The sequence below is a fragment of the Corvus kubaryi genome, unplaced genomic scaffold (genome assembly GCF_017639235.1).
Source record: "Corvus kubaryi isolate FWS band 111438036 unplaced genomic scaffold, C.kubaryi_AGA036_p1.0 split2-37374, whole genome shotgun sequence".
In the NCBI taxonomy this organism is placed as follows: domain Eukaryota; kingdom Metazoa; phylum Chordata; class Aves; order Passeriformes; family Corvidae; genus Corvus; species Corvus kubaryi.
In genome coordinates, this window is record NW_024582082.1 from 874,427 (window position 1) to 901,503 (window position 27,077).

At 43.3% G+C, this 27,077-nt stretch overlaps 1 protein-coding gene across 5 annotated transcripts in view; it reads right to left on the minus strand.

Annotated features, from left to right (window-relative positions):
- Positions 1-400: 400 nt before the first annotated feature.
- Positions 401-27,077, minus strand: part of LOC121658118 (delta-sarcoglycan) — a 256,422-nt gene continuing 229,745 nt past the window's right edge. For all 5 annotated transcript variants that reach the window (XM_042014610.1, XM_042014606.1, XM_042014609.1 and 2 more), the window contains 2 exons: positions 3,186-3,309; positions 401-1,552 (listed from right to left, as the gene is read on the minus strand). In XM_042014610.1, the coding sequence (XP_041870544.1) occupies positions 1,379-1,552; positions 3,186-3,309 (298 nt within the window). In that variant the 3' untranslated portion in view covers positions 401-1,378. The remainder of the gene's footprint in view (positions 1,553-3,185; positions 3,310-27,077) is intronic.

Here is a 27,077-nt window from a genome sequence, read left to right on the forward strand (position 1 = left end):
CTGGACTCTTCTTATTGTTTTCCAAAACTTCAAAAGTGGAAATATGTTATCAGATCAGATTTTTGTGTTTTATCCTGCCTGTGACTCCTAGAATTTAAAATAAGGAAAAAATCCAACCATGATAAGATTCAACCACAGAGTTTTAGGGATTCAAATTCTAGAGGAACCAGCATCCAAAGCCCTTCCTTTCAGTACTCTGGCTTTGTCACAATCTTTATAAATCCTTAAAAAAAGTCTTTCATTGTCAGCATCTCTGATATTTGCAGTTTCTGTCAAACGTAAATGACCCTGAACTGTATATCTTGAAAAAAAAGATGACAAAAATTCTGGTGTAGCACCTACATTATACACTTAATTTTATGATTTTCTCAGTTTCTAGTTGATTTCCTCTGTTTCTACCGGTATTTAGGCAATGTCCAAATCTTAAATCTTCACACCTTCACACCAAATATGTTCAAAATTAAAGGTGTTAATGGGGAGTGTGTAGGGTGATCCAGGACACCTGTTAACAAAGGAGGTTCGTGATTTTTCTGTTTAGTCCAACTTCCACAATTTTTTCCTTCCAATAACTAAATACAGCATCAGTTTTGCCAGCACAGAGATGATTTTACATAAGTGTTAGACCTGATGTGTCACACCTGAATAGCACAAGGCACCCCTGGCCATGCACAGGCAAGTGTTGAATCCCTTCAGAAAATTACATTTATTATTTCAGCAAAAAGGTCTGGACTCCTCTACTGGCCGAGTGCATCCATCTCTCCCAACAGGGAGCCATGCTTTGGGTGATAATTAACGAGTAATTAAAGAGTGATTTAACCTCAGGTATCTTGGATCACTGTAAGTGATCAGCACAAGCACATCTGGCTATTTTGTTGTTTTTTAAATTATTTATTTTTCATGCCACTGATTTAATGGCGCAAAAATCATCAGAGATGCGTCTCTTCCCTTTGGATGCTGGTGGGTCTGCATTGGTTCCAGGGTCTTGCCCAGCCAGCAATCCCATTGCTCTGAGAACATGATCAAAAACGAGGGGTGATCACTGCACTGTATTAATACAGAAGGGTCCAGGGGAGCATCAGATCCAATTCTGCAGATTGTACCAGTAAATTTTGGTGTGGGAAAGAGAGAAATGCTACACAAATGTAACAGGGTCACCCTGGGATTCCTTGTACTGAAACATCGTTTTACACAGAGGATATATATATATATATATCTTATATATATATTTTTTATATATATATTCACACACACGCGCGCGCACACACAAAAAAAGTCTTTGATAGGCTTTCTGTGTTCTAGTAAAAATAGTTGGCAGCTGGATCTGTGAGACCAGAACTGGCTTTTGTGCTGCCTGCGATGCCCCACTGCAAATTGTCTCTCAAAGGCAGACGCTCGTGTTTATCTGGCAGGTGGAGCTGCTGCCTGCCTGAGACAGGAACAACCTCCCATTGGGACACACACAGAGCTCGTAGATTTTTTGCCTGGACCCTGCAGAAGAGGAAGATCCTTGAGGCAAGTTAGGTAGTTTGATTTTTGCAGAATTCAACGTTATCTGAAGTCAGAGGTGGCGAGAGAGAGAGAGGAAAAAAAAAGAGAATTAGCGGAGAGCTGTTTTTTCTGATGTTGTTTTTAAAGAAGCTTCCTCCAGATAATGCAGCTGCTACAAAAACTGGGTAGGGAAGTGTTTTAGGATGGGAAAGTCTGACACAAATCTGGGTGAGCACATTATCTGCCTTTACCACGAGCTCCAGTTTGTTTCTGCTGAGGTACCCACCATGTTTTCTCGGCTCGTAACTTCCTGGGACACCTCCCAGGAATCCAATCCCAGGTTTGGAGTGACCCAACCAGAGGTACCCCACTATCAGATGGGGAGCACAGATGGTTCACACCCATCCAACGACCCTGCTCCTCCATCAGGATTTCTGACACCGTGATCCCATTGCCAGTTATGCTTGCAGGCTCCCAGCACGGACTTTTATGTATATTTTATGTATACATTATGTATTTTATTTTATATTTATATTTTATTTTATATTTTATTTTATATGTATTATGTATATTTTATGCATATTTTATGTAGATGTGTAACACTTTTGTGTATATTAAAAATAACTGAAACGCTGTAACAAGACCTAAATTCCTCCTTACAAACCAACATAAGGCAAACAACATGTGGCAACTCTCAGACACGTGGCAGCTGCAGGGGAGTGCTCTGACATCAGCCAGAACACAGTAAATAACCTGAACCCCAGAATAATAGGAGGCAACTGACAGCACTTGGAATTACGGTTAAAATCTCCAGTTTTAGTATCCAACCATCTCATGTCCTGCAAGATACAGGTCAATTTATCATTTTAAAAGCAGCTTAGTGTTGAAAGTGACTGCTTGAAGTTGTGAAATGCCTTGGATTTCAATCTCAGGGTATTAGGTAGGGGGTTTTTTTGGTACTTTTCAGAGGTTTTTTTGCTAACACCTATGATCTAGGTTTGGATTGTCTTAAAATGCAAATGTTTAGAAATAACAGAAATTGCAATTAAAAAACTGGGAGCTCCTCAGCTACATCCTTTGGTGTCTTCCATCACTGTGGCAGGAGGGGGGGATAAGAACCATGTGCCCACATAATTTTGTGACACCAGAAGAGGCTTAACTCAACACCTATTTTACTTTTGCTCTATGTTATCAGTCTTAGTTGTTCTCTCTTCCCCTTGGGAAGTTTCTCCAGTGCAACAACCTGTGTCTTCTAATGTTCGCTTTCTTTCCAGAATGAAACATCAGCCACAAAAGCTTTTCAGATCAATACCAGTGAATTAAGCTCCTCTTATAGAAAAATATATGATAAAAGATTTAATTATGTTGGCCAAGTAAATCTTATTTTAACATGACATGGGAACAAAGAATTTAGGAGCACTGTGCATTTAACGGCTGCATAAATCTGCTGGAACAACAGATGCTATTATCCATGCACTTTAAAAATAATGAATCAGCCTTTGCCACGGAGTGAGCCTCATTTGCATGGGATGTGTTCAATCAGAGTGAGCAGCACTGAAGTCAGGAGAGCCCATTGCTCCCGGGCTTTCATACCAGCACCTCGAACGCAGCAGCTTGGAGACCCGCAGGGCTACGGATCTGCAGGGGATCCGTGCCTTGGCTTGGCTTTGCTGCAGGGCTTGATGTTTATCACTTACCTCTCCATCTTTGGATTCCAGCCTGAGCTCTGTCCTGCACGTGGCCTTCAGGCTGCCGGCCTCGGCGTTGATCTCGATGCCCTTCGGAGCCTCCATCACCAGTGCGCGCGTGGGCGACTCCAGCCTGCAACACAGAGGGGTTACACAGCCCCGTGGGCTCAGTGCTCCTGCTCAGGCTGCTGTGCTGCACCTGAGACCCTGCTGATGTTCACGTTCTCACCTGCTTTCAGGGGAAAACGTTTATGCAGTGTGGTGAAACACACCACAAATCTGATCTGCTAACGTTCCACGCCAGCTTTGCTATGCTGGGCCAAGAGAAAAGGGACAATAAAGCTGCCCCCATGGTCAGCTTGCTCTTATTTCTAGTTCAGATTTCTCCCTAATCAGTGCTAACGGGGTATCAGCAAAGCTGAGTACCTACACAGGGAATGCGAGTGCTTCTCTTCCTCAAACCACTCTTCAAGCAGGAATAAATTAGTTCTCCTGATTTCCTGTAATGTGAGGTTTGGAAGGGTTTAGGGATACAAGAAAATCAATGAAAACAATCAGTCTGAAGACCCCAGACTTCGTGGTCTCCTGTCCTAGGCTCACATCACACCAGGCATGACCATGTGCTCTGCACAGCTTCAGCTGCTCCTAACCATGGATACACTGCACAGCCCTGTAACAGCACTGCTACACAGCCAGACCTTTTACTTCAGCAATTGGGGTTAATGCTGTAAAGTGCAGAAGCACAAGGTTCAGTCTTCCTTGTTCATCATCCATTTTTAGGTCTTCTATTATACTTGTCTCTTTCTTATAATACAGTCTCTCATTACTTTCTGCATTGCAAATGGTAATAAAAAACCAACTCTCTCTCTTTGGGAATATCCTCTTAGTTGATTTTATGACCATTTATTTACTGTACCATCACAAATCTAGAGTCTGGCCTCTACAGGTGAAGCAGATGGGAGGGCTGGAACAGAAGCTGCTCTGCTTTGCCTGTTTTGGGCTGGCAGCACTGACCAAAGCACCACCCCCAGCTCTCTTGGGCAGCTCTCAGGGTTTGCCTGCATCAGCTCTTTCTCTGCTCTCCATATATGTAATCATTTGTGCAAGTAAGTGTATTCTTAAATAGACTCCTGCTGGTACTGAGACAACATTATGGGAGACTGAGGGAATTCAGCTGTATTTACTGCAGCCAACAGTTCAATAAAGCACAGGCACAGCTCCCTCTGCGTGGCACTTTTCAAGTTACGACTTTCCCTCTTTTCAGTGTCTTCATATTGCTGCTTTTGAACATCTTTCCCTCCAGACCCCAAACTCATCCATAATTTCCTCGCTGACTTAACTAAATTTAAATTTCAGGGAGCAGTTGAGGCATATGTGGCCCAAGGAATGAGCATGGTCTCGGTTAGCAGCCTCTGTACAACCCTTCTGAGCTGCTTTTTGTTTCCTGCAGGGAACCCACATTCTATGTAAACCTTCTTTTGATTCCCTCCACTACTGTCAGCCCTCAGCTGGTTCCTCTATGAGGAACCTGAGGTTAGGATTGCTGTAACTCACATTTTTTTTCCTGCCTGACTGAATTGCAGATCACACGGAGGACAAAAAGCTGTCTGACCCGTATTTTCCCTGGAGATTTCTGCCCAGGGATACAGTACACTCTCACCCTTGCTGTACCTCACAGGCTGGTGTTTGCCCTAAAAAACAAAGGACCCTCTGCTTGCCCTAAGCCCCCAGGATGTGTGCTGCAGTGCCTGGAATGCAGGCACACGTTCCCTCTGCTCCCCAGGCAGGATGCTCAGGAGGAGCAGCAGAGAGCTGGGGCCAGTTATATCCTAAATCATGTAGCTAAATTCACCAGAGGATGTGTCCAAACCCCAAGACAGCTGAGCTAATCTGAGGATAAAATAATTCCTAAGAACACGGCCAGGTGACTCTCCAGCTCTCCTGCATCTCAGTGACTCTCCAATTTCTTTGATGTCCTGGCTGTCTCAATATATTTGTTCATCTGTTAATCTTTTAGCTCTTCTACCCACTGAGAAATAAATCTCCTAAGTGCAAAACAGTGTTCAGACACCACAGTGCAAACACACTGATTTGCAGCAGCACTCAATTCCTGCTCTGTACAGGGGCAGCCTCCCAGTCCCACACTTTTACTGGTGAGTGTGGAGAGCTGGGAAATCCCTGGATGTCTTCCCGTGGTGGGGGAGGATCAAGAGAGGACCTTCTTGCACATCTTTCCCTGTGCACACAGGTCCCCTGAACACCAAACTGAGTTCAAATTCAAGCTCTGAATAAGCTACCAAGGATTTGGAGTGTCCTAGATAACACTGCCCCAAAGTTTTATTCTCTTTCACATCTAATGAAGTGACAGCGTTGTTCTCCCTCTTCCACCTGAAGAAGTGGAATAACAACATCTTACAAACACTTTTGAAACCCATGTGATTTTTGGACACATTCTAATCCATGCAGAACTTCTTTCCTCATGGAGGCACAAAGGACCCTCTCCAGCACCTCCCAACAGCCCACAGTGTGATGTGGGACAAGGACACCCCAACAGCTGGGGCTTTGCTGCTGCTCCATCACCCCCCTCACTACCTCAGACAGCAGCAATCTTGCTGACACACTGAGTCAGCCCCAACCCAACCTTTTAATGCTGAAAATACAACTTTAAAGCCCAGAGATCTTTTCAGAACCTTAAAACTATGGAAACGATTGAAAGTACTACAACAGCAAAGTGCAGCTCTTCTAATAATGAAAACCTTGGGCTGCAGCCCACATGGCTTTGTACTTGTGCTGTGGTTTGGTGCCTGACTCTTCTCTCTCCTCCATGTTCCACACTGGTGTAAATCCATCTGTTTCATGGGACTCTTGTCCCAATTTATGCTACTGTAAAAGAGGACAGAAAGGTCTTAAAAATTGTTTCCTTGGTATTTAAGGGGCATATGTTTGTAAGGGATTTCATTTGATTATTTTCTGATATCCTGAATAAATCCCTGAGACACCTGACCATAAACCAGGAGCTGCAAAATCTATGCAAAGCCAGAGCAAGCAGCTGAGAAGTTTATGGGGGTTTGAGCAATGTTTACTGAACACTTTCATTTGAAGCAGGCATTTAAGAGATGCTCTGCTTTTAAACCTAATTCTGCCTTCCAGAGCAGAACCAATTTGAAGACTAATAATGAAAGAAAATGATTTAGAGATGAACAGATAATTTGTTCAAAATCAACATTTGTTTTCCAGTGTGATACTCCAGAGCTTTTAGTGGGATTCCCATCTCCTGGTGAGGTGTAAGCCTGTACTTAGAGCAGTAGGCTGGAAAGGTGGCTGCATGAATATAGATTGTTTCATTATTTGCTCCTGCTCTTGAATTTTCCATCCCAGCAATTGGCACATAAGCCCTTTTTATTGACCATGGGTGCGGCTTATTTTTGCTCCAGTATTTGCAGGACTGGATTTTGACCTCTCTCACAGAGCTGGGCAAGAAGGGTAAATGCACTGCTGTGCACAGTTACAGCTTGCTGAATTCAGCACTGAGATAAGCTCCTGCCATGAAATCGCTCCTGTCCCACCTACAGTCTCCTAGGAGGTGGATGAAGAGACATTCTCCTGTCTGGGTGACTCACCACAACATGGGAACTACTCCTCTGGATCCCAAGGTGTCATGTAAGTCCAAATTTTTTTTAAAAAAAGACACAAGTAACAGGATTTTCCGAACTATCCAAGTTTCCAAGTTCCACTTATTACAACAGGTGTTAGCCACTTTCGAAAATCACACTGAGCACCTAAATGCCATAACAAATCTGACCCTTAATCTCAGTTCTTAGTTCTGCAACAGAGGTAATAGCACTTCCCAATTCCATAGGGAGGATGGAAAGATAAATATATTAGCAGTTGTGAAGCATTTAGATACTGCAATAACTGAGGCCAGGGAAGTTACCATCGCCAGGGATAAATGGCTGGCACATGGATAACTGATCTCTCCAAAACCCCCAGAAATTGCTGGAAATTTTGTGCTCCTGAAACTCAACAAAGGAGAAAAAATTTTCAGTGTCACCCCTGCTTTGCTTTGGGAACTTTAGCAGTAATTTAAAGGAGATCAGCACATGAGTTTGTATTGTGGTTCTGGAGAAAGTCATTCCTTGGAAGAATCATTACTTACCCAGATTTCTAGTTTTTATTTCCTTCATCATAAACAGTCACATTCATCACTTCAGTACCATGGAATCTATTTCCTTCTTGTCCCTCCCCTCACCATCTCCAGGATAACGCAGCAATTTCCTTACTCTTACAAACAGCCTTTTGAATTTGGGGAAAAAAAGAGGGTATTAAAGATGTGAAGGCAGTATCATCTGTGGTTGGAGGCTGCTGATGTTCTGCCAACAGAGTGGACATAATTCTGTTAAAAAGTAAAATTTAATGTAAATAGTTCAGGGGGAAACTTCACCCAGCTCCAGCACTGATGCAAACGTGACTTGCAATCTGTGCCTTGCACCGAAGGTTACAGCAGAGCAGAGAGATGATCCTGAACATGTGAAAGGAGCTTGTGTGAGCTGAGGACCTTCTGCTGCCACTTTGGAATTGTTCTCATTTTATTACTTCCTTTTTTCTTTTTTCTTTTTTTTTTTTTTTTTTGACAAGGAATGGCCTCAAGCTTCAGAATTCCTTGTCCCTACCTGGGGCTTTTTCTGTGTGGCGCATAAACGCTGCTTGCAGTGTGGAAATGGAAAGAGAAGTTCATGCTCAGGAGATGAGGAGCATATGATGCAGCACTGTGGTAAAAGGAGCTAATTTAATTTTGCTTAGAAACCTCTGGACTGAGAATAGAGCATGTATTACTGCAGCTGTAGCCCATTACTTCTAATGACTCTAATTATTTCTTATGGTATCCATCTGACCAGCCATAAGATTCACGTTGAGCATAAAATTAGCCAGTGTTAGCACTGTGCCTCCTTACATCTCATACAATTGGTAAATTATGCCAGCAAGTAAACACGGAGCTCCATCAATTTGCTGGTAATGAACCAGCATCTCGGGCTGAAATTTGTTTTCAATTTTAACTCCCTTGTTTCAGTGAAATCAATGGGATCACCCATTCACAGTGACTTACACTTCTGACTTCATTATTTGTGCGTTATCTCATATATGTCTACTCCTAGAACAAAACAGAATGCTTCTCTCCCTATTAACTGGAAGTTAATTAGGTTTTACTGAATTGCAAAGAAGCCATGGTTAGTTTCTGTTTTTAGAATGCTTAGAAACATTTTTTCTTTTTTAATTGTCTTGGCTTGTATTGGAACAGAAAAATGTTTGGGAGGAGGAACAACAGGTTGAGCCTGGACTTGCCCGGTGAAAACCTCAACTGAACATAAGCTCAAACAAAATCTTGTCATCTCCCAAAGACCAAAAGGCTCTGCCCTGAGCTTCACCCCTCATCACTAGAATTCCTTCCTGCTGGTATTGTCATTTCATGAGAAAAGCATAGGCTAAAATATGGCAAGAACAGCGAGTCTGATATAACAGGAAAGAGAAAAAAAGGGGGCTGGCCTTGGTACATCAGAGCGAGAGGTTGGAACCCAAAGGGGAAAACACACAGTGTCTTTTTCTGAGACACCATGACTTTGACAAAATATGACCTAAGTGGTGCAACACAAAAGCAGAAAGCACTCTGAGAGCTTACAGAAGAGATCATCACTGATAAGAAAATATGTATCCCTGATATTTATTGCCTAGCACTGACATAAATCTTGTTTTCAATTACATGTTAATGAAGCACACCAATTACTGTTTGAATAGGGACATCTGATTACAGTCTCAATCAACACAAATAAATCTTGCTTATGGAAGGTTTCCAGGGTACTTTCTTTAGAAACATTAATTAGAGAAGTAAACAAGGATATATTATTATCATGTCATCCAACTGTAAACCCTTCCTACTGCTGTAAATACTGGTTAGTTTGACAGTGTGCATCACCATAAAGTTTCCAGTGCTCATGCTGCTAATCTAGTAAGTAACAATTCCAGTGCAGCCATAATCTGAAAGAGATCGTTATGGCTGGGGGTCCAAAACCTTATGCAATTACTAATGTGATACAGTGAACAGTAAATGAAAATTATTTTAGCTATCTCCACACACCACGGTTAATTCCCAAGCAAAACCCACCTAAATCTATCAGAGACCTGACAGGTGCAGAGGTCTAATGATGCTTTATTGGAAATTACAGTTTTCTAATTGAGTTAGAGATAAGTCTGGTTCAAATGGCAGGGGGTGCAACAATCTTCTGCACTGTATTTGGGCAACACAGATGCTAAAGAGATTTTAAACGAAGCTGAGCCAAGAGAAAGGTAAAAAGAAGTTGAGAAAGGAACTACCCTTGTGCTAACTTTGATTGTAAGGTTTGCTGTTTCCTTGGATAGGGAACCTAGTGTTTACAACTCTTCTTTCTTCTCTTTTACATACAGCTCTTACAGCTTCAAGAAATGCTTCATCACCAGCAGTGTAATAAATCTGCTGCTGGTTTTGGTAACTTCATCTCAGAGCCCAGTGGACCAGTTTGTGCATTTTTCACCCAGTTTCAGTTATGGGTACTGTGTTCAGCCAATTTTTCCTGAAGAGGGTTCATGCTAAAACAATACTCTCCTGACCATGTAATGGACATATCTTCTTATCTCTTCAGAGACCACAACTCTGTGAGAAGGGCTAACTAACAGGAGCGGCTTGAAACCCCCACAAAGCAGGTCACAGCCAGCATCAGGAAAATGATTAAAAGATTTGAGAGGGTCTAGACAAGTGTGTAATCAGAGGAATTTGTAGGTAGGGTACTGTCTTGCAGCACCAAGCAGGTGAGAACCAGCTTTCATCCTCCCTCCAAAAAAATGCCATTCCTCAGCAACAGGAAAGGTTTGAACATATGGTTCCTCCCACCACACTGCAAATCCCCTGTTGCAGTCTTCAGTACACTTTGCACTCGCTGAGGCTTATTCAGAGCACTAAAAAGCAGTAAAACTAGGAAAACATGGAGCAGTCAAAACACAATTGTAAATTCTTTGTGATTGCCTACCATGCTACAGCACAGGAACTGCTGAAGGCAAAGTAATTATGTAAAGTTGTCTTAAATGCCTTAGGGTATTTTTTTTTTTTTCTTTTTTACATTCAAAGTGATTTCTGGAATAGTTTACCAGGAGCCAAATATAGTATTTAGAAGACAAAACCTGAGATCAAGCAGAAGATATCAAATTAATCTAGGGAGAAAAATGACAGTGTGAAACTATTGAGATCTAGTTTCATTATGAACTGGAGAAGTGGTGAAGGGCAGAGATTGTCTAAGAAAAAAGTGCAAGATTAATGTTTAACGAAGTGGAGGTATGGCTGAGAAAATTAAAATCATCTGGATAATTAAAAAAATTCTCTTGCTTATAAATCAAGGAGGGAAATTATAATAGAAATTGGGAGATAGTTGAACATGATGTATGGTAAATACAGATGTAGTTTAAAAAGATGATGTGTTTAAGCAGACAGAGAAAGGATTCAGGGATGTAAAAATAATTATTCCTATTCCAAGTGTAGAGATGACTGCAACGTCCCTCTCCTCACCTGGGGGTGGTCCATCTTTCAGCCTTAACTGACAAGCTGGGACACCCAGAGCCATCTGTGTGCCATGTGGTGGGAAACCTCCATGTGACAGCACCTGACTGTGGCCAGAGGAAGATGATGAGTGACCAGGAGCCTCATCCTGAGCTGGGCAGAGCTGCTGTGCACTGCTGATCACACCTCGATTAATAAACCACACCAGTTCTGGGTGGGACTGAGAAAACCCAGCCCACAGGGGAGGGTCCTGTCTGTTGACATGGTAGGGACAAGTTGGACAGGGCTGGGAGCAACCTGACCTAGTGGGAGGTGTCCTTGCCCATGGCAGGGGGTGAAATGAGATGATCTTGAAGGTCCTCTCCAACCATTCCAAGATATCTCTGAGAGTAACCAGCCACACTGTGAAATTCAGGAACAGAGAGTCAGCTCTGGCTGCAGGGAACCAAAGGACAGATGCCCCCTCTCTTGGCATGCCCAGAATTGGGACAGAAAATGACATTATCACAGGGCAGGCTGAGCTCTAACCAAGGCACAGGGCTGCTGTCGATGCCACTGGCTGGCACTGAATATATTTTTATATAATTATTTAATAATTATTTTTATTATAAAAACCTGACCACAGCTTCTTGAACAGTTACATAAGCTGGGTCAAAACTGCTCAAATAGCAGTCTGGAAATTTCTTCGTTGTGGTAAGCAGGGGGCTTGGAATTGCAGTGTGGCTGTGCTTGTGATTCCAGTGCCCACAGCCTCCCTGCACTCCCTAAACCAACAGGTTACACCTCATCTACTACCTAAACCACCTATTTATTTTGCTTGCTATGTAACTTCTTGCAATAAATTAAAACAAATCGAAAGAAAATAAATTCCTCCTCCTGTTGGCTGCATTAATGACCACGCTCATTTCGTACATGGAGAAAAATAATTACTTTTCATGTTACCATAATTGCCTAAACCACAAATGCATTTTTTAAGAAACAAAGGTTGGGCTGGTGTAAGTTTCTAATTACAGGTTGAAAGCTTCTAATTAAAAGGCATATATTGGAAGAAACCCTTTCAAGTAGAATTGCAGAAGAGGCTGCTAAGATTGGGTATTAACTTGATGCACTGTCACTGTGCCAGGGGGGAGAAAGAGAAATAGAAACCGAGTGTTGTGGCTCTTCCTCGGGGCCACTGACACCGCTTGCTACCCAGTGTCTGACAAAGTGCTGCCCTGAGAGGGCACACAGAGGTGATGAACACATCACACAGGAGATCTGTAGGGCCTCTGCATTTCTTAGCAACCCTGAGCCACTGGTGCAGGGACAGCGATGCTGTCCTGGAGGCAATGGTTCAGGCTTCAATCAGCTTTTTCCTGAAGTCTACACTGGCTGCTGGATGGTGGCAGGAGGACAAAACTGGAGTCAGGCTAAAATGATGAAACATGATGAAAAGATGGATACTTGAGTCAGGTGAAACTTGCTGGGTGAACAATTTGTATTTGTTAACATAACACACGTGCTCTGTTTTGGAGTGACTGTCATGTGCAGTCAGTGCCTGGATGAATTTGGGCCAAATCTCTGCTACTTTCATGATTTGCTCTTCTGCTTTACTTTGAAAGAAGGCAGCATCGTGTAATTTTATCATCTTATTCTCCTGTTTTTCAGAGTGTTGAAAATCCTGCAGAGCAGACCAGCATGTCATCCCTGACAGAGAAATTGCTTTTCCTGTGATAACCCAGTGTACTCCAATGAGAGGATTACTGGCAGGGGTGCAGTGCTATGCAAATATTGCAGTCATTAGCATCAGGCTTTGCACGCAGTCTCCTGGATCAGAACTGCTTGAGGAAGAGAAGGGATGTTAATCTAGATTTTAATTTTAAAATTATTTTTGAAGTTTGTCTGCCGTGGGATTTTCACCTGCTGTTTGGTCAGCCATAAAGGAAAAGGGTCAGATGGATTAAAATCTCACATGAGTAGTGCTCAGGCTCAGCCTCCAGCACTCACTGCAGTGATGATTTACTCTTTCTCTTCTCTGATGATTTATTCTATTCCTTCTAAAATACCAGTGTTAATAGTAAATCACTAACAGTGAGAAATACAGAGATAACAAAGCTAAAAAGGATTTGGAATGGCAGAATAAAAAAACCTGCTGGAAAAAAATAGGAGTGTCTGTATGCATCACCTACTCAGTGGTGATACCCTTTGGAAACGTGTACACACTTGCCTAAGTGGATTTGAAGAGCTTATTTAGCATGACAAATTGGCTGCAACCTGATGGGTATTTCTGAAAACCCATTTATGGACCTTCAGACACTCACATTCCCGTGGCATATCCATTCATTGTACAGTCGATTTATAATGATTCCACCAAATTAAATCTTTATTAACAAACTTATTGACTCTGGCTTTGACTTATTGTCCCCCCTTTTAATTAACTGCAGTAATGAGACAAGCAACATCCAATGTAACAACTGACCAAACATTTTGTTTAAAACCTGCCGTTTATTTCAAGCAGCTCCACAAAAAATGAAGGCTGAATTGCTATTTGCTAAATGTCAATTTTCACACTCTGTTGAACCTTTTCTGAAGGCTGTCAACCACAAATCTGCAGTCATCTTTCCCCCTCTGATCAGAGCTATATAGAGCATATAACAGGTTTTCAGTTACTTTTCATTTTTATGCAGAAGATGTACCATTTTCTGTTCCCAGTATACTTTTAAAAAATGGTAAATGTGCTTAAATTGTAAATGTGAAGGGGTCCATATGCCAAGGCTGTGGCCTCTTTCACAGTCACAAGTTACACCAGCAATATGGTCCCATGTCTGCATGTGCAAGGGCACAGAAATGATCCTAACTCCTCAAATCCAGCCCATTATCTTGCAACAATACTGCACCATCCTCTTTTCCAAAGTGCTGGGCTCCTGCTCAGAGTTGGGAATGTTTTCTCCTCCAGATCACTCGTTCTCAGCCTTGCTTTGGGAGGAACACTGAAGCAAAGCCAAGGAATGGGCAAGACCACCAAGGGCAGAGACTGTGAGAGGGGCCCAGGGCTCCTCCCGGTGACCTTTTTGGCACAGAGGAGTTTGGAAGGGCAGTGGGAGGGATGAGGAGTATTTGAACAAGTCAGGCTCAAAGCTCTTTGATAGTGTCGAACAGAAAATCTCACAGCTCTTTGAGATTTCCAACTAATTTCTTGCTTTCAAATATGCAGAAGAGAATAGTTTGGGAAATGGTGTAGAGAAAAAAACAAAGGAATTCTGTGGGTGGGTGGAGGGAGGAAAGGAGCAGAGAGAAAAAGAGATCAGGGAAAAAAAAAAAAGCCCAACTTGCTGAAAAAGAGAGTATAGAGATGTCTCCAAAGGGACTACTTTAATTCAGGGAAGAGGATGTTTTGCAAATTCTTAGCATCAATTTATTTTCAGCTAAAACCAAAACTGTTTTCTATTTATCTTTTGCACATAATCACTCCCGAGTAAAACATGCATTCAGAGGTAAGGCTTGGCAATCTTTCAAGACAGATATGCCAGATGATATTTTTCTTAACTACAAGAGATACTATTGAGCCTGCTGGTGGCAATTCACCATCTGCTGGGAGATGGCCCTGCTGGCATGAATCCCCCTCTTCCTAGGGGAGGGACATCCCTGTCCTGCCTCACCTGGTGGGAACTGGGAGCTATGAAACCCTGCTGCTCACAGGTGTGTGTCTCACAAAGCTCTGATTCCTTCTTTTGGCTCTCCTCTTGCTATGTGATTTGTTCCATGGTGCTGCTGCTGGCATCCACTGTGTAAGTTGTTGACCTTGTTCATTTTAAGGCATGAAAGCTCTTCTCCTGCTCCTTGGGCCAACCACAGCAAAATGAGAGTATGTTCAACATTTCTTGACTCGTGCAAGGTTCCTTCCATTTTTCCTTGGGCAAGTCTGCATTTTGACTGTAATAACCTCCCCTGGATGTCTCTTTAGCAGATAACAGAGAGACAATTCCAGTTGCTAATGGAAGAGGTCAAATGGAGGTGAAGTGAAATAGATTAAAAACCAAAAAAGAACTGATGTCAGAAAAGCTGCTGTACCACTCAGTGGCATAACCCCTTCCTAGAACAGGTTTTTGGCTGGGATTTTCAATTCATTTTACACTATTTTATTTTGATTTTAAGAAGGCAGGCAGAGAACTGGCTTTGTGGCTGAACCACTGGGTTTCAATTTCCAGCCCTGAGATGAAGTGCCTTTGTGACCATGGGTGAGTACATCCAATGGCCCCTGGGTTCATTAGGCCTGGTGGGGATGACTCAGCACAGCCCAGGAGGAATAATTCTCCCCAGCACAGCAAAGTGGTACAGACAGCTCTTTTCTGCTGATTTTTCCTAGTATCCAAGCCAACTCATTGGAAAACTTCCTCACAGACTGCCCCCTCTGCTGCAAAGCACAGCCCTGAGCCATCACCTCCACAAAGAACTTCACCAGATGGTCCCTGTGAGGTGGGAATACCCCCAGGTGCACAGATCTCACCCCACTGACTTCCCAAGTACTGCCTTTAAAATAAGTCAATAGAGTTACCTTGGGAACACAAGAGAAAGGAAATTGGACCTTAAAATTAACCTCAATTCTCCCTTTGCACAGCCAAACAAAATAATAATAATAATAATGAAGAAACACTGCAAGAGAAATATGAATTGTGGGTGGTTTTTATGGTCTTAGAAACCAACAATGATCAAAGCTGCAAGGTATAATTTTTTTTTTCCCTGGAATGCCTTGCTTTTTCTGAATTGCCTGCACCCCCATGGCACCTCTCAGCAGTCACATTAACACTACTGATTGTCTGCTTGGTAGGTAACAGGAAGAAAAATAAAACAGGCAAGAACTTAACTCTGTTCAGATTCCTCCAGTGCAACTGGAACGAGGATGATTTTTTTATAGTGTGGCCATCACTTCTAAAACCTTCCCAGTGAAATTTACTGCCCTGGTCTTCCTCTGTGTCAGTAACCAAAGCCACCGAGCTGGGCAGGGTGGGACTTGGAGCCTTCCCTGCTCCTCAAAATGATGGGCTGTTTCTGTTCTTTGAGGCAAAGGCTGAGAGAGGTCTTGATTTCTACCATTTGAAGCTGCCAATCTGCCAGGTTTGCAAATGCCACCTGCTCCCCAGAGCAGGGAAGGGCTCCGTGGCAAGGCTGGCCTGTCACCCCCCTGGCACGGGGAACACCAGAGCTCAGCACTCCTGGTCACACCCCCACGTCCCAGCAGCCAGAAGGGGTTAATTCCAGCTCCAGAATAAGGAATCCAGTCCTCACCTGCAGGTCCCAAGGAAATGAGAACATTTGTGTCACGCCCACACACCACACTGAGGAGCCACATTCAATTCTGGACCTCCCAGTCCAACCCACTAGCACTTCCCTGTTGCTAATGTTACTCAGCTGGGATAAAGCACATGAATGAGTCAACCTAACACATCTCTTGTTTTGACACTGCCTATCAAGCCTGCCATACAGAGCTCAGAAAATCTACATATCTGTATCAGAGAAATGCAGTAGAAAACTTCCTTCAGAGAAGTTTCCTCAGCAGGGAGGAGGCACTTGAAGCTTGTTGTTACCTTCTGCTTCCCCTTTTCAAGATGGATAAGGAATGTTCTCAATATCAATGATAAAGATTTTTCCAATGTATCCTTTCATTTTTCACAGTCAGACTTTAAGGTTGCCCAGACATCAAAACGCAACTTTTCAGTTTGGATCCAAACTTGGAGAGTGAAAGGTGAAGAACCCACAACCCCAGCCCATGTGCATCCATTTGCCAGAGAACAGCTTAATCCTGCCAGAGAAAAGCTTCAAAATGGAAACTTCAGTATTTTTTGAGCTGCTTTTCTAAAACACATTGCCATGTCCATGCACCATCCCAGCATCGCAGTGTTTCGTGGCAGCAAATATTTGCATTTCAAAGCAATTTAGAAGTGGTGGAGATGCAGTGGCCTGGAGTCCATCTGGGTTTTCTCCTGCCTGAGCCCCAGCCCTGCTGCACATCACCAGAGAGCCCATTGCAGCACATCCTGCCTGCTCTCCTTTTGTCTCTTCCTGTTTGCTTGGGACACAGCTTTGTCCCCACAGCATTATGCACAGTAAGAACTTCTTCCACCTCTAGCATTTAAAACTAATCCTATGTAAGAAAATATTAACTAAACATGCCCTGGCTACCCAAACTCAATTAGCTGTGAATTAGAAGGGAATATATTTAATATAACACGACTATTAAAAAAACCTGGAGATTTGTGAAGATATTTACATGACTGCTGGCCTGTTTCTGAAATTCTGGTGTTGCATCTTTCTGCACCCATTGTATGTGAAGGAGGTAACTCTATCTCACCTCCATGTGGTATCTGCTGCTGCATCTTCTGGCCTAAATGATTTTCATTCTTATGTAACAAACTACATTATCACTCAAGGGAAGGAACCTATTCCATCCCCAGACCCAACAGAACACAGACAAATGGGATCATGAGTCCCATCACACAAGTCCCCTCAATGGAAAGTGACCCTGACTGATACAGGAAGGGAGACAGAAATAGCTGCCTCTTACAAAACCTGGAAATTGCCAAATAATTACTTCCATCTTCCTCAGACGTTAAGTTCACTGCAGCTCTTCCCTCCATCTTACTCCAATTATTCTTGCAGTCCTTTTTCCCCCCCGTATTCTGCCATAGAGCAAGTCACCAGGTATAAACAACATTTGCTGTTACCCTAAAAATGCACATTTGCCATTTTTAGTTTACAGGTGATGACAGTAATGGAGTACCCAGGGTGAAACCACTGAAACCACACAACCCCCAAACCACAGTAAACATCCTCTGCCACTTCAAAAGAGTTCAAACCACTTCATCCCTGTGGTGGATAAGGCAGGAGCTGCAGAGAGCTGAGCTGCTCCAGTGGGAACACCTGCCCAGGGCTGCTGGGCACAGCTCTGGCCATGGATGGATGTGGAATGAAACCTGGGGCAGGTTATATCCAGCGATGCAGACTTCACTCCTAGCACGCTTCCACATTATCCTGAGTGTCTTTATCTCTGTAAAGGGTATCTTCTATAAAGCAGCCACATCCTGACAGTCATGCTGCTTTAACTTTATTGCTCTAGTTAGAGGTGTAATGTGGGGAGAGCTTAAAGAGATATAACTGGACAGGTCTGTTTTAATTGTTCCCACTAGACCTGTGCCCCATGACCTTGGACATCTACAGAGCCATAAATATGAGCTTTGATTGCTGTTCCCATAGTGACTGGCAGGAGGAACACAGTGGAGGGTGGACTAGGATCGCTTCAAGCAGGCAAGCAGCAACTGGAAATGATTAAGTTCAGAGGCTCTGGGGACACGAATGTCACTGCAGGCCAGCCAACCTGGAAGATAAACATTGCTGGGCACTGCGAAAATGATTTTTCTATTTGCTTTCCACTGAGAGAGTGAACTAGGCTACACTTTAGGCACCAGGCTTGCCAAATGAGACCGTGAGCTCTTGTGAGGCAATTTTACCAGTCCTTTCTGCTGCTGGAGATGTCAGAGTCACCAGTGGGGCCTGTCAGCCTTGTGCTGAGAGCCCTGACTGCTGAGGAGCAGAACAGCACTCAGAGCAGGCAGGGCTGATCCATGGGGAATGTTGCCACTCGGAGCAAGACACATGAGAGCCTAAACCATCCCATGCAAAGCTGTAGGGTGCCAGGATTGTCCCTGTTCAGTGCCAAAGGCAGCGTGGTTATTTCTGTACCATTCTGCATTGTGCACTGCAGGCTGTCAGGAGTTTGCTGTGGAAACAGGACACCTCTGGCATCCAACTCCACATGGATTCAGGGAGAGGAATGCAGATTGTCTTGCTCCCAGCTCTTACTTTCCCTGAGCACAGTGCTGTGAATACACAAACAGAACTCAAATAGCTCTACACTCTCCTATTTCAATATAAGAAATGGTGGAGTTTCAGGAAAAACCTACACACGTGCTGGTGGCCTGAGTATATACAAAAGCAGCTCAGGAATATTTATATTGGCAGAGGGCAGAGCAGGAAAAGCTCAGCAGCACAGGTTGTGGGTGCACTGCCTGCCCATCCACCCTGCTGCTCCTCAACTCCCCAGCCACCAGGGCCTCACACATCACAGGAGAAGGGAAGTTACACAGGGGCAAATCCAGCATCGCCAAGAGATCACTCGAAGTTATATCCCTCACAAATACAACAGCTTCACCATCTCCATGAGTATATTCAGGTTTGGAATTAAAAAGATCTCTTCTGCCATCCAAGGTAAGTCAGTAATTACTCAGAAGGAAAGCAACACTGAGTCTACCCATCCATATACTTTGTACACTCTCCAATTTACATATTTAAACTCTTCCAAGTTTGGCATCGTGGTAGCTTTAATGCCAACAGAAGACAGATAAGCCTATAAAGGAACAAGTCCAAGGCACCACTTCTCCCTTACTACATACAGCACTTACACATATTTGCATAGATCCGTTAAAAAAGCAGGGTAATGCTGACATGTTTGAAGCCAAGATTACATGGTTTTTTATGAGAAGTTTGGTGGCATGCCACAGGGAGACACTGCACTATTCTCATGGGATAATTGATCACCCCAGTCTCCTCTCCATGCCTCAGCCTTTCACTGAAAGTAGATCCCATCATTTTTCAAGTAGCTGAGTCAGATTTGCAAACTCTGCACATTCTTATATTGACCACAAGCACTTAAAGCATCAGCTGTTTCATTTTTTCTAGGTTTGGTCCCTCTATTTTTCCAATTAGTAGAAAACGCCAGAATTGTCCAATTCTTTTTTTTTTTTAATGACCAGCTTGTAACCCCCTGATAATTTATACAGTATGGATAATCCTATTTGGAAAAATAAAAGATTAAATATATTAATCTCTCAGGTGCTCAAATGGCTTCAGTTACTTTTTGAAATACAGACTGATAATAATTATTGCCTTACTGCTTTACTGTTAATCTGTCTCTCAGAAAGTGCACTTCTTGAACTGTAGAAAATGACACTTTTAAGAAGAGTTTTGCATTTTTCTGACTGCAGCAAACCATATGGAGAGTGGCTGACGGGTCCTGATGGATAACAAACGTACCAGCAACTTCCCAGAATACTTATCTCTGCAAAGAAGGGAGCTCTGCGGAAGTGGCCTGGACAGCTCCATAAATCAATGCCACACCATTAATTCCTGACAGACACTAAAAATTAAGGGATGGTCAATTTTAAGTATTGGCCCTGCATAAGTCTTGCAGTTGTTCTTTCAGGAGAGCCATAATCTCCATTTGAGAAGCAAGAGAACCATTATAGTGACCCTGCTGAAATTTCAGTCTGGCTCTTGAAGGCTAATTTCACTTTTCATTGCTTTAGAAGTGCAGCCAGATGTTGCTTTTGTTTATATAGATCTTTGTTTTCTTCCCCCTGGAAATTCAACCCAAACCCAGCATTTATTTTGCTGTATAATTGTTTATTGTAGGACAGTCCCACTGGCAGGTTGGCCAGTGCTGGAACCTCCCACAGCCTGGCCTAGGAAAGCCAGACACTGAGGGAATTGTGCTTTGCTTCACTGGGAAACTGGGAACTGGCATCCAGCTGGAGGAGAGCTTCCTCAAAGGGATGGTTTTGAAACCAACACTCTCTTCGGTATTGCATGGACATTTTGACAGACTGTGTGAGTCACAGAAACACTTTTCATGTGTCTCTGAGCACCTCTGCCTGCAGAGCTCCCATTTCCCTGGCAGTGATTCCCCTTTCAAGTCACATCAGCTCTCAAGGTATGATGCAACATCATTGAAAATGTGCATGTGTTTATTAGAGGTTACAGCTTAAAATATGCAGGCACCTTCAAATATATTTCAGACTGTGACAGCAAGCAGAGTGACTGAATGTATGTCAGAGGTTTATGATGAACTCTGAAGTGTCTTCATTTAAAAGGCAGAATCCTTTTTTTATAGGCATCCTTTATTGCTTGATTTATTCTTTCTATCTGTAACTAACCTCTAGACTCATAGATTTAGACTCCTGGTGTGATGCTGTTTGAATGCCGTGCACCTCAGAGCTCTGCAAAACGTTCTGACAAATTCATTGCTTGGTCCTCTCTCACTGTTCAGCACAATGCCAAGGGATGGAGAGATTAAATGGTGCCCTACTGTTCAACTGAGAACCCATAAAATCAACATATTTAGTGGGTGTTATAGAAAATTTGTCACATGCTAAGCAGGGAAGACAGGAAAGGAACTAGGAGAGATTTAGTGTTCCATTTTCCATCTCTTTAGCAGTATTGTCCTTGATGGTTTCAGTAAGACTTTGTTGGGATTTTTTGCAAAGGATTAAAAGCAGTGGTGGAGATGAGGAACTGAGCCTAAGTAAACGACAATATATTCTCTTCTTGAGAGAATCAACTTGATCCCACATAGATAAAACTGAGCATTTATGGAAGTATGAAGGGAACAGATGGGCCAAGGCCCAGGCTAAGGCAGCTACCAGATCCCAGGGCTGCATTCAGGACATGCATTGTTTGCAGATGTGCAGTTCCTGCAGGAACACATGCAGCGTGGTTGCACACAGTGTGACTGCAAGCACCCATTTTCAATCATACCTGTCGAGTCATTAGAGAGAGAATTTAATTTCAGAAACCTTAGGAAGAATAATAATCTTTCACCTCTGGCATTGCAGGAGAAGACACTGCCTATTTTCTATCAAAATGATCAGCTTAAATAACCTTCTGTTAATATCTATTTATACTGAAGCGAATTATACAGAAGTGACCAAGGGACACAACTCTGTAGGGCCATCATTACCTTGTGACTTCAGGGCAACTGTTCTTTGAATAAAGGCAAAGCTCTGCCCGCAGAATTCACCCTATTATTAGTAACACCAACACCATAATGGTTACCCCACACCGCCAAAGTTCCTGCTGTTCAAAGAGCTTTAGTGAATTAATCCAGTGCCTGCAGTAGGATTTGCACCCACAGGTTTGGATTTGGAGAGGAGCAGAGATGAATTGCCCAAATCTCCTGGTACTGTACAGTTGGGAATGGCTTTTCCCACTGTGCTTCAAGCACAGATCCTTCTGCTCCAGGGGAACAAGAATTGATTATCTGGTACTGAGAGGTTTGGAGGCTTTAGACAGAAGCAAACAGCAGTTATGAAAGACTGCATTTTTGTACCCTAAAAGGCTCTGTCAGAAATGTCATTTGTAATTCATTAGAAGTGTATAAAGCAGAAAAGATCCTGTTAAAGTCAGGTTTTAACCCAGGGCACTCTGGGTTTCAACCTCTGGCTGAATGCTCAGAACCTTTTCACAAGTTCCTGTTTGCTTTCTGGGTGATCCTTCTGGCAGCATTTGAGTTCCCAAAATGGTTTCTAAAAAAGCTTCCCCCTCTAGACAGATCAGCTCCTCAGCTGATTCAAGTATGATATCCTGTTTTTCCCAAGAGATTTTTATTGCAATATGAATTTATTACAAACCATTTCACATGCACACATTTTCAATCATATGTTTTGGGTCACAAGAGAGAATTTAATTTCAGAAACCTTAGGAAGCAGTAATAATCTTTAACCTCTGACATTGCAGGAGAAGATACTGCATATTTTCTATCAAAATAGACAGCTTAAATAACCTTCCATTAATTCCATTTATATTTATTACTCCTTCATTAAAGTTAAGACAGCAAATCCTTAATAAAAAACCCCTAAATTGACATTTTACTTTACTTCTTTCTCTGTCTTTTAAAATGCTAATACTTAAGGAAGTGGACAGGACATGACATATTTTTATCACTGCCACACAGTTCAGCACTAGCAGTGTAAACTCTTTGTGTCTTGCTTTTTGCCCTTATTATATCAAATATAAGCAGATTTTCTCTGAGTTCACTGGCAGGGAACATCTCCTTAGAGCAGCACATCCCTTCATTATCCAGCCCTCTCAGCTGTTCTCCAGCTCACCAGGAGACCACTTCCTCTCTGCTTTACGACCTCTTTTATGATCCTTGATGGCCTAACTTTGGGGTTTTTCAGTTTACTTTCTTGCTTGATTCCCTTGTGCCACTTTATGACATGTCCTCAGCCAGCCTTCCCACAGCCTTCCTTAATGACATGAAACCAGGCAAGGAAGCAGAGAATGTGTTTTTCTTTTTGTATTGCAAAAGGCAGGAGATAACTCATGAACTGAGGTCAACTCAACACAAGAAACAGAACTGCAGCTGAGTTCCAGCTGGAGGAAAAACTGCCAGGAGGGTCCCAAGCTCCTGACACCTATTCCTGTTTTCCTAACCCAGGGCAAAGCTCCTCTCCTTCTGCACCTCCTGCCCACACCCTGGGGTTTTTGCTCCTCCTCTCTGAAGAACTGAGCTGTGCTTCTGGTTTTTCAGGCTTTCTTCAGGCCACTCGTCTGCTTTTTGACTGTTACTGGGCTGCAATCACATTTCTGCTTCCTCATCTCCCGCATGGCCCTGAAGCCACATGGCATCATGTGAAAGAAAAGCTTTTAGGTTTGGCTTCTTCTATCCAAGGACACAATGTTCTCATGCAGCTGAAATGAAACAGGGCATTATTTTCCTTGCCAGCAAGGCTGTGTGTGTGTATTGGGGTGCATATTTACAGCAGCAACCCCTGGGACAGATGAAATGGTGGCTGCCACTTTGCCTTTCAAACCAGCAATGCTCCACCTTTAACATGGTGCTTTCACAAGTCTGGCCCCAAAAATGCTCCTTTTCTACAGTGAGTCACTCCAATGCCAATTCAGCTGGGAAGCAGAACAGGGACTGCCAGCTTCAGAGTTGTCAGCAGAACCTGGAAATGAGGCTGTGAAATCTGTGGGCTCTCAACCTCCCTAAAACAGAGATGAGAAAGAGGAACCACCTGCCAGCACAAAGGAGCTTCTGCATTTCCATTTCCTCCCTTCACGGGACACGAGTGTGCCCAAGGTGCAAGATGGGTCACCGACCTTCTCCATTCAACACTGCTGAGCTCAGGAAGGGCAGGGCAGCGCACAGCTGATGCTCACACACTGATAATACATTCTTACCATTCTAGATAAAGTAGAGACCAGGGGAGCAACTGTGGATTGTGCAGGGGTCTGCAGAGAATGACCAGGTTTGGCTGCTGGTCATTTTTAGGAAGGGGTTCTCGTGAGCCATGTGGTGAGCCCAAACACCACTCCAGAGCAGGGAGTGACATTCTTTTAGTGTGAACTCAGCAATGCTATTTGGTCAGAAATTATTTCAATTCAAAACAGCCAGAGGCACCCCAGTAACCCAGGGGACAAATCCATACTGCAGAATACACAAGAGAAGCGGAGCAGCGGCAGCCACCGCACATGAAAAAGATAAAATCAATTGATGATGAAAGGACATAGCTACTCCTGTTTGGCCTAAAGAAAGCAACTCGATTCCACATGAAACAAATGCAGAATGAAGATTCTGTAGGCACGGTGAGTATTTGGGATTTCTCTTAATAAGTATATACAAAATACGGCTTTCAAAAGGAAGGATCCCACTGTAGTTGGGGACTCATATTTCTCCTCTCTTTAATAAGGTTATGCAGCAGCTATTGATCCCTGACTACAGCCTAAAGTACAATTAGTGTATTTACAAAAACATCCTTTTTAATCACAGGCGACTTCTGTAGCTCCAAGTACCTCACTCAAACTAATAAACATTATTGCTGTGGCCCAGCCAAACCCTCTGGCACCAGCAAAGGGCAGCAGGAAACAAAACCCTGAGGAACTCCTCACTTGGGCAGGAAAGTGTCTGAACTGTCCTTCCTTATTTTGCACCAGGTTAATGAGAAGTCTGTGTTAAACGCCTCGTTTTCAGGAAGCTGGTTCCAGACTGCTGCAGTTCAGCAGGTGAAATCCCAGCTGTGGTTCCCGTGCTGGGCTCAGCATAGTGGGAACGGGGAGCTCTGCTTGCCAGACAGCTCCCAGGCTCACAGGTGAAGCCTTAGCAGGGAGATACTCCTTCTTAAAAGCAGGTACTGGCTGCTGAATAAGGCAAAGACTTTTATTTTGCCTGCTTTGCTCTTCACCTGGGGTTTTAGAAATATGTGATGCACAGCTGGAGAGACGTATGAAGGGATAGAGAGAAATATTAAAGAAAGCCATGTATTTTTCTACCCAAAAGCAAACATGGTGCTCAGTGGATTACACTCCTCTCATTTCTTTAAGATAAGAACAGTGTTCAAAGGAAAATCTCCTTCTCTTCTGAGCTATTCAGTCATTTTTGAACATGATTACATCCTAAATATCACAGTATTTGCAAAGGATTGGGATCACAGTGATAGGTGGGTAAGGTGCTTTCCTTGCCAACTTTCTATTTACTTCTGTATTTCATGCTCAATATCCTTGGTACAAATAGCTCTATCTCAAGTACAAATGTTATGATAAAAGAATGGTTTTCAGGCCTTTCACAGAGCATGACAAATGCTGTATCCCCGAGCAGCAGCACCAACTGATTCCTGGTGCAGCATATCCCGAGTGCCCTACAGAGCAGCAGCACCAGCCAGGCTCTGCTGCAAGGAAAACGTTGCCCAACTTGTACTGAAAAAAACCCCAACAGTTTCCTTGCCCATCTCTCTGGGCAGCTGTCTAATGACTGCTTTTAGAGCACTTATGGCTGCAGGTAGTCAATAACCTGCAGACTTTTTTACAGTTGGTACCCCTGGTCCTTAATGGTCCTTAGAGCCAGCAGCCCAGGTGTTGTTGCCAGGGCACAGTGTCACTCCAGAGCATGGCAGTCCTCCTAAACCATTATCAAAATGTAAATGAAAGGCAACACTTTCTATAAACATCTGCATTCTAGAGGCCAAAAGGCACTTTGATCATTTGCTGTAAGACTTTCCAAAAATACCACCTCAGACTAACCTACTAGACAGATACATCATGTTAGATGTGTCACCACATCCTTTTAATCAGTGTGTAGTCAATATTCTGTATTATATGAATAACTAATTAGTTTCACAACTTTTTTCCACAGATGTCACTGCAAAATCTATCTGAGGAATGTCATCTGCACTTGAGAGAAGGACAAGCATTGTAATTAAGTATTAAGCCATTTCACCAGTGAGAGTCTGCCGTGGAGTGTGAAATGGCTATAATTCACATTTTTAAGACCTCGCATTTATTAGCATCTATTTTCTACTCAAGGTTAGCGGTGTGCTGCACACAGAGTTACAAAAAGCCAAACAAGCTCACTTTTTTGTTATTCAAATGGATACATGTGCACGTCTGACTGTACAGACTGGTCACACGGACAGGGTTTCTCTCACGTCCCAGAGGATTTCTGGCTCACACATCTCTGTGAGCAGCACTCGAAGGTCAGATGGATGCTCTGATTATGGAGCAAGTGACATTGTGCTGTTGAAAGCTAATGACAAACCTGGGCACAACACAGCTAGGCAGGATACAGATCTTGTACACAGGAAAGGGATTCAATCTGAGATAACAGCCAGGACTGACGATTAATATCTCCCAGGAAAAGACTCTGTTTGCATTAGGAAACCCCTACAGAATAAATGCAGAGGGAGTGTACTGAACCCAGCTGTTGGGGTTTATTCAGGGCCCAGGAAAAGTTAAACTGGTCTCTGTCTGGAGCCATGCTCCAGCTGCAATTGGGCTGCTTAATTATATGCAGAAGAAGATGAAACTTGAGTATCTTCCCACATCGTTTGGTCATCGACCAGCAATCAAGAGGGATATGTCTACTGCTCTCTAACCCATAAGCAATGCTGTTTGGCAGCAATTTCCTTTAGAAATCTGTCCTTTCCTTTCCTATTCCCACTCCTGTAAAAAGGCCAGGGTGCTGGCTCCTACATCACACATACCAGCAGCACAGGGGACAGGAGGGCCTCTGGGAAGACCCCAGCACACACTGCAGGCTGCTCCACCACCAGTTCCAGCTGCTTTTGCCTTTTTTCTTGAATACTTTTAACTTCAGCAATACACTGTGTCCAAAACACCTTCCTGCCAAGCCTGCCCTTCTCTGTCCATTAGTCCTCTGTGAAGAGGATCTGCCTGTCTATGGACAGATGCTATCAGCAGCACTGGGAACAGGGCAGAGCCATGATTTATCCAGCTGGGATAAATCAGCAAAAACCCATCAATGCCTCTGCCATTTCCCATGTGTGTGCCTCCTGAGCAGCTCATCCAGATCTAGGCTTCACCTGCTGAAAACAGGGAAGGGAAGGAAAGGACACTGAGAGCTAATTCACCCTTCCTGGTGATGAGTGTGAAAGAGAGGAAGACCATTAAAAGAAGGTTTGGTGGGGTAAGGAAAGGGAACAACCACTCTTCTCCTCTTTTTTGCAGATGGAAAGCCCCAGCAATGAACTGCCTCCTTAACTCCAACCCTTATA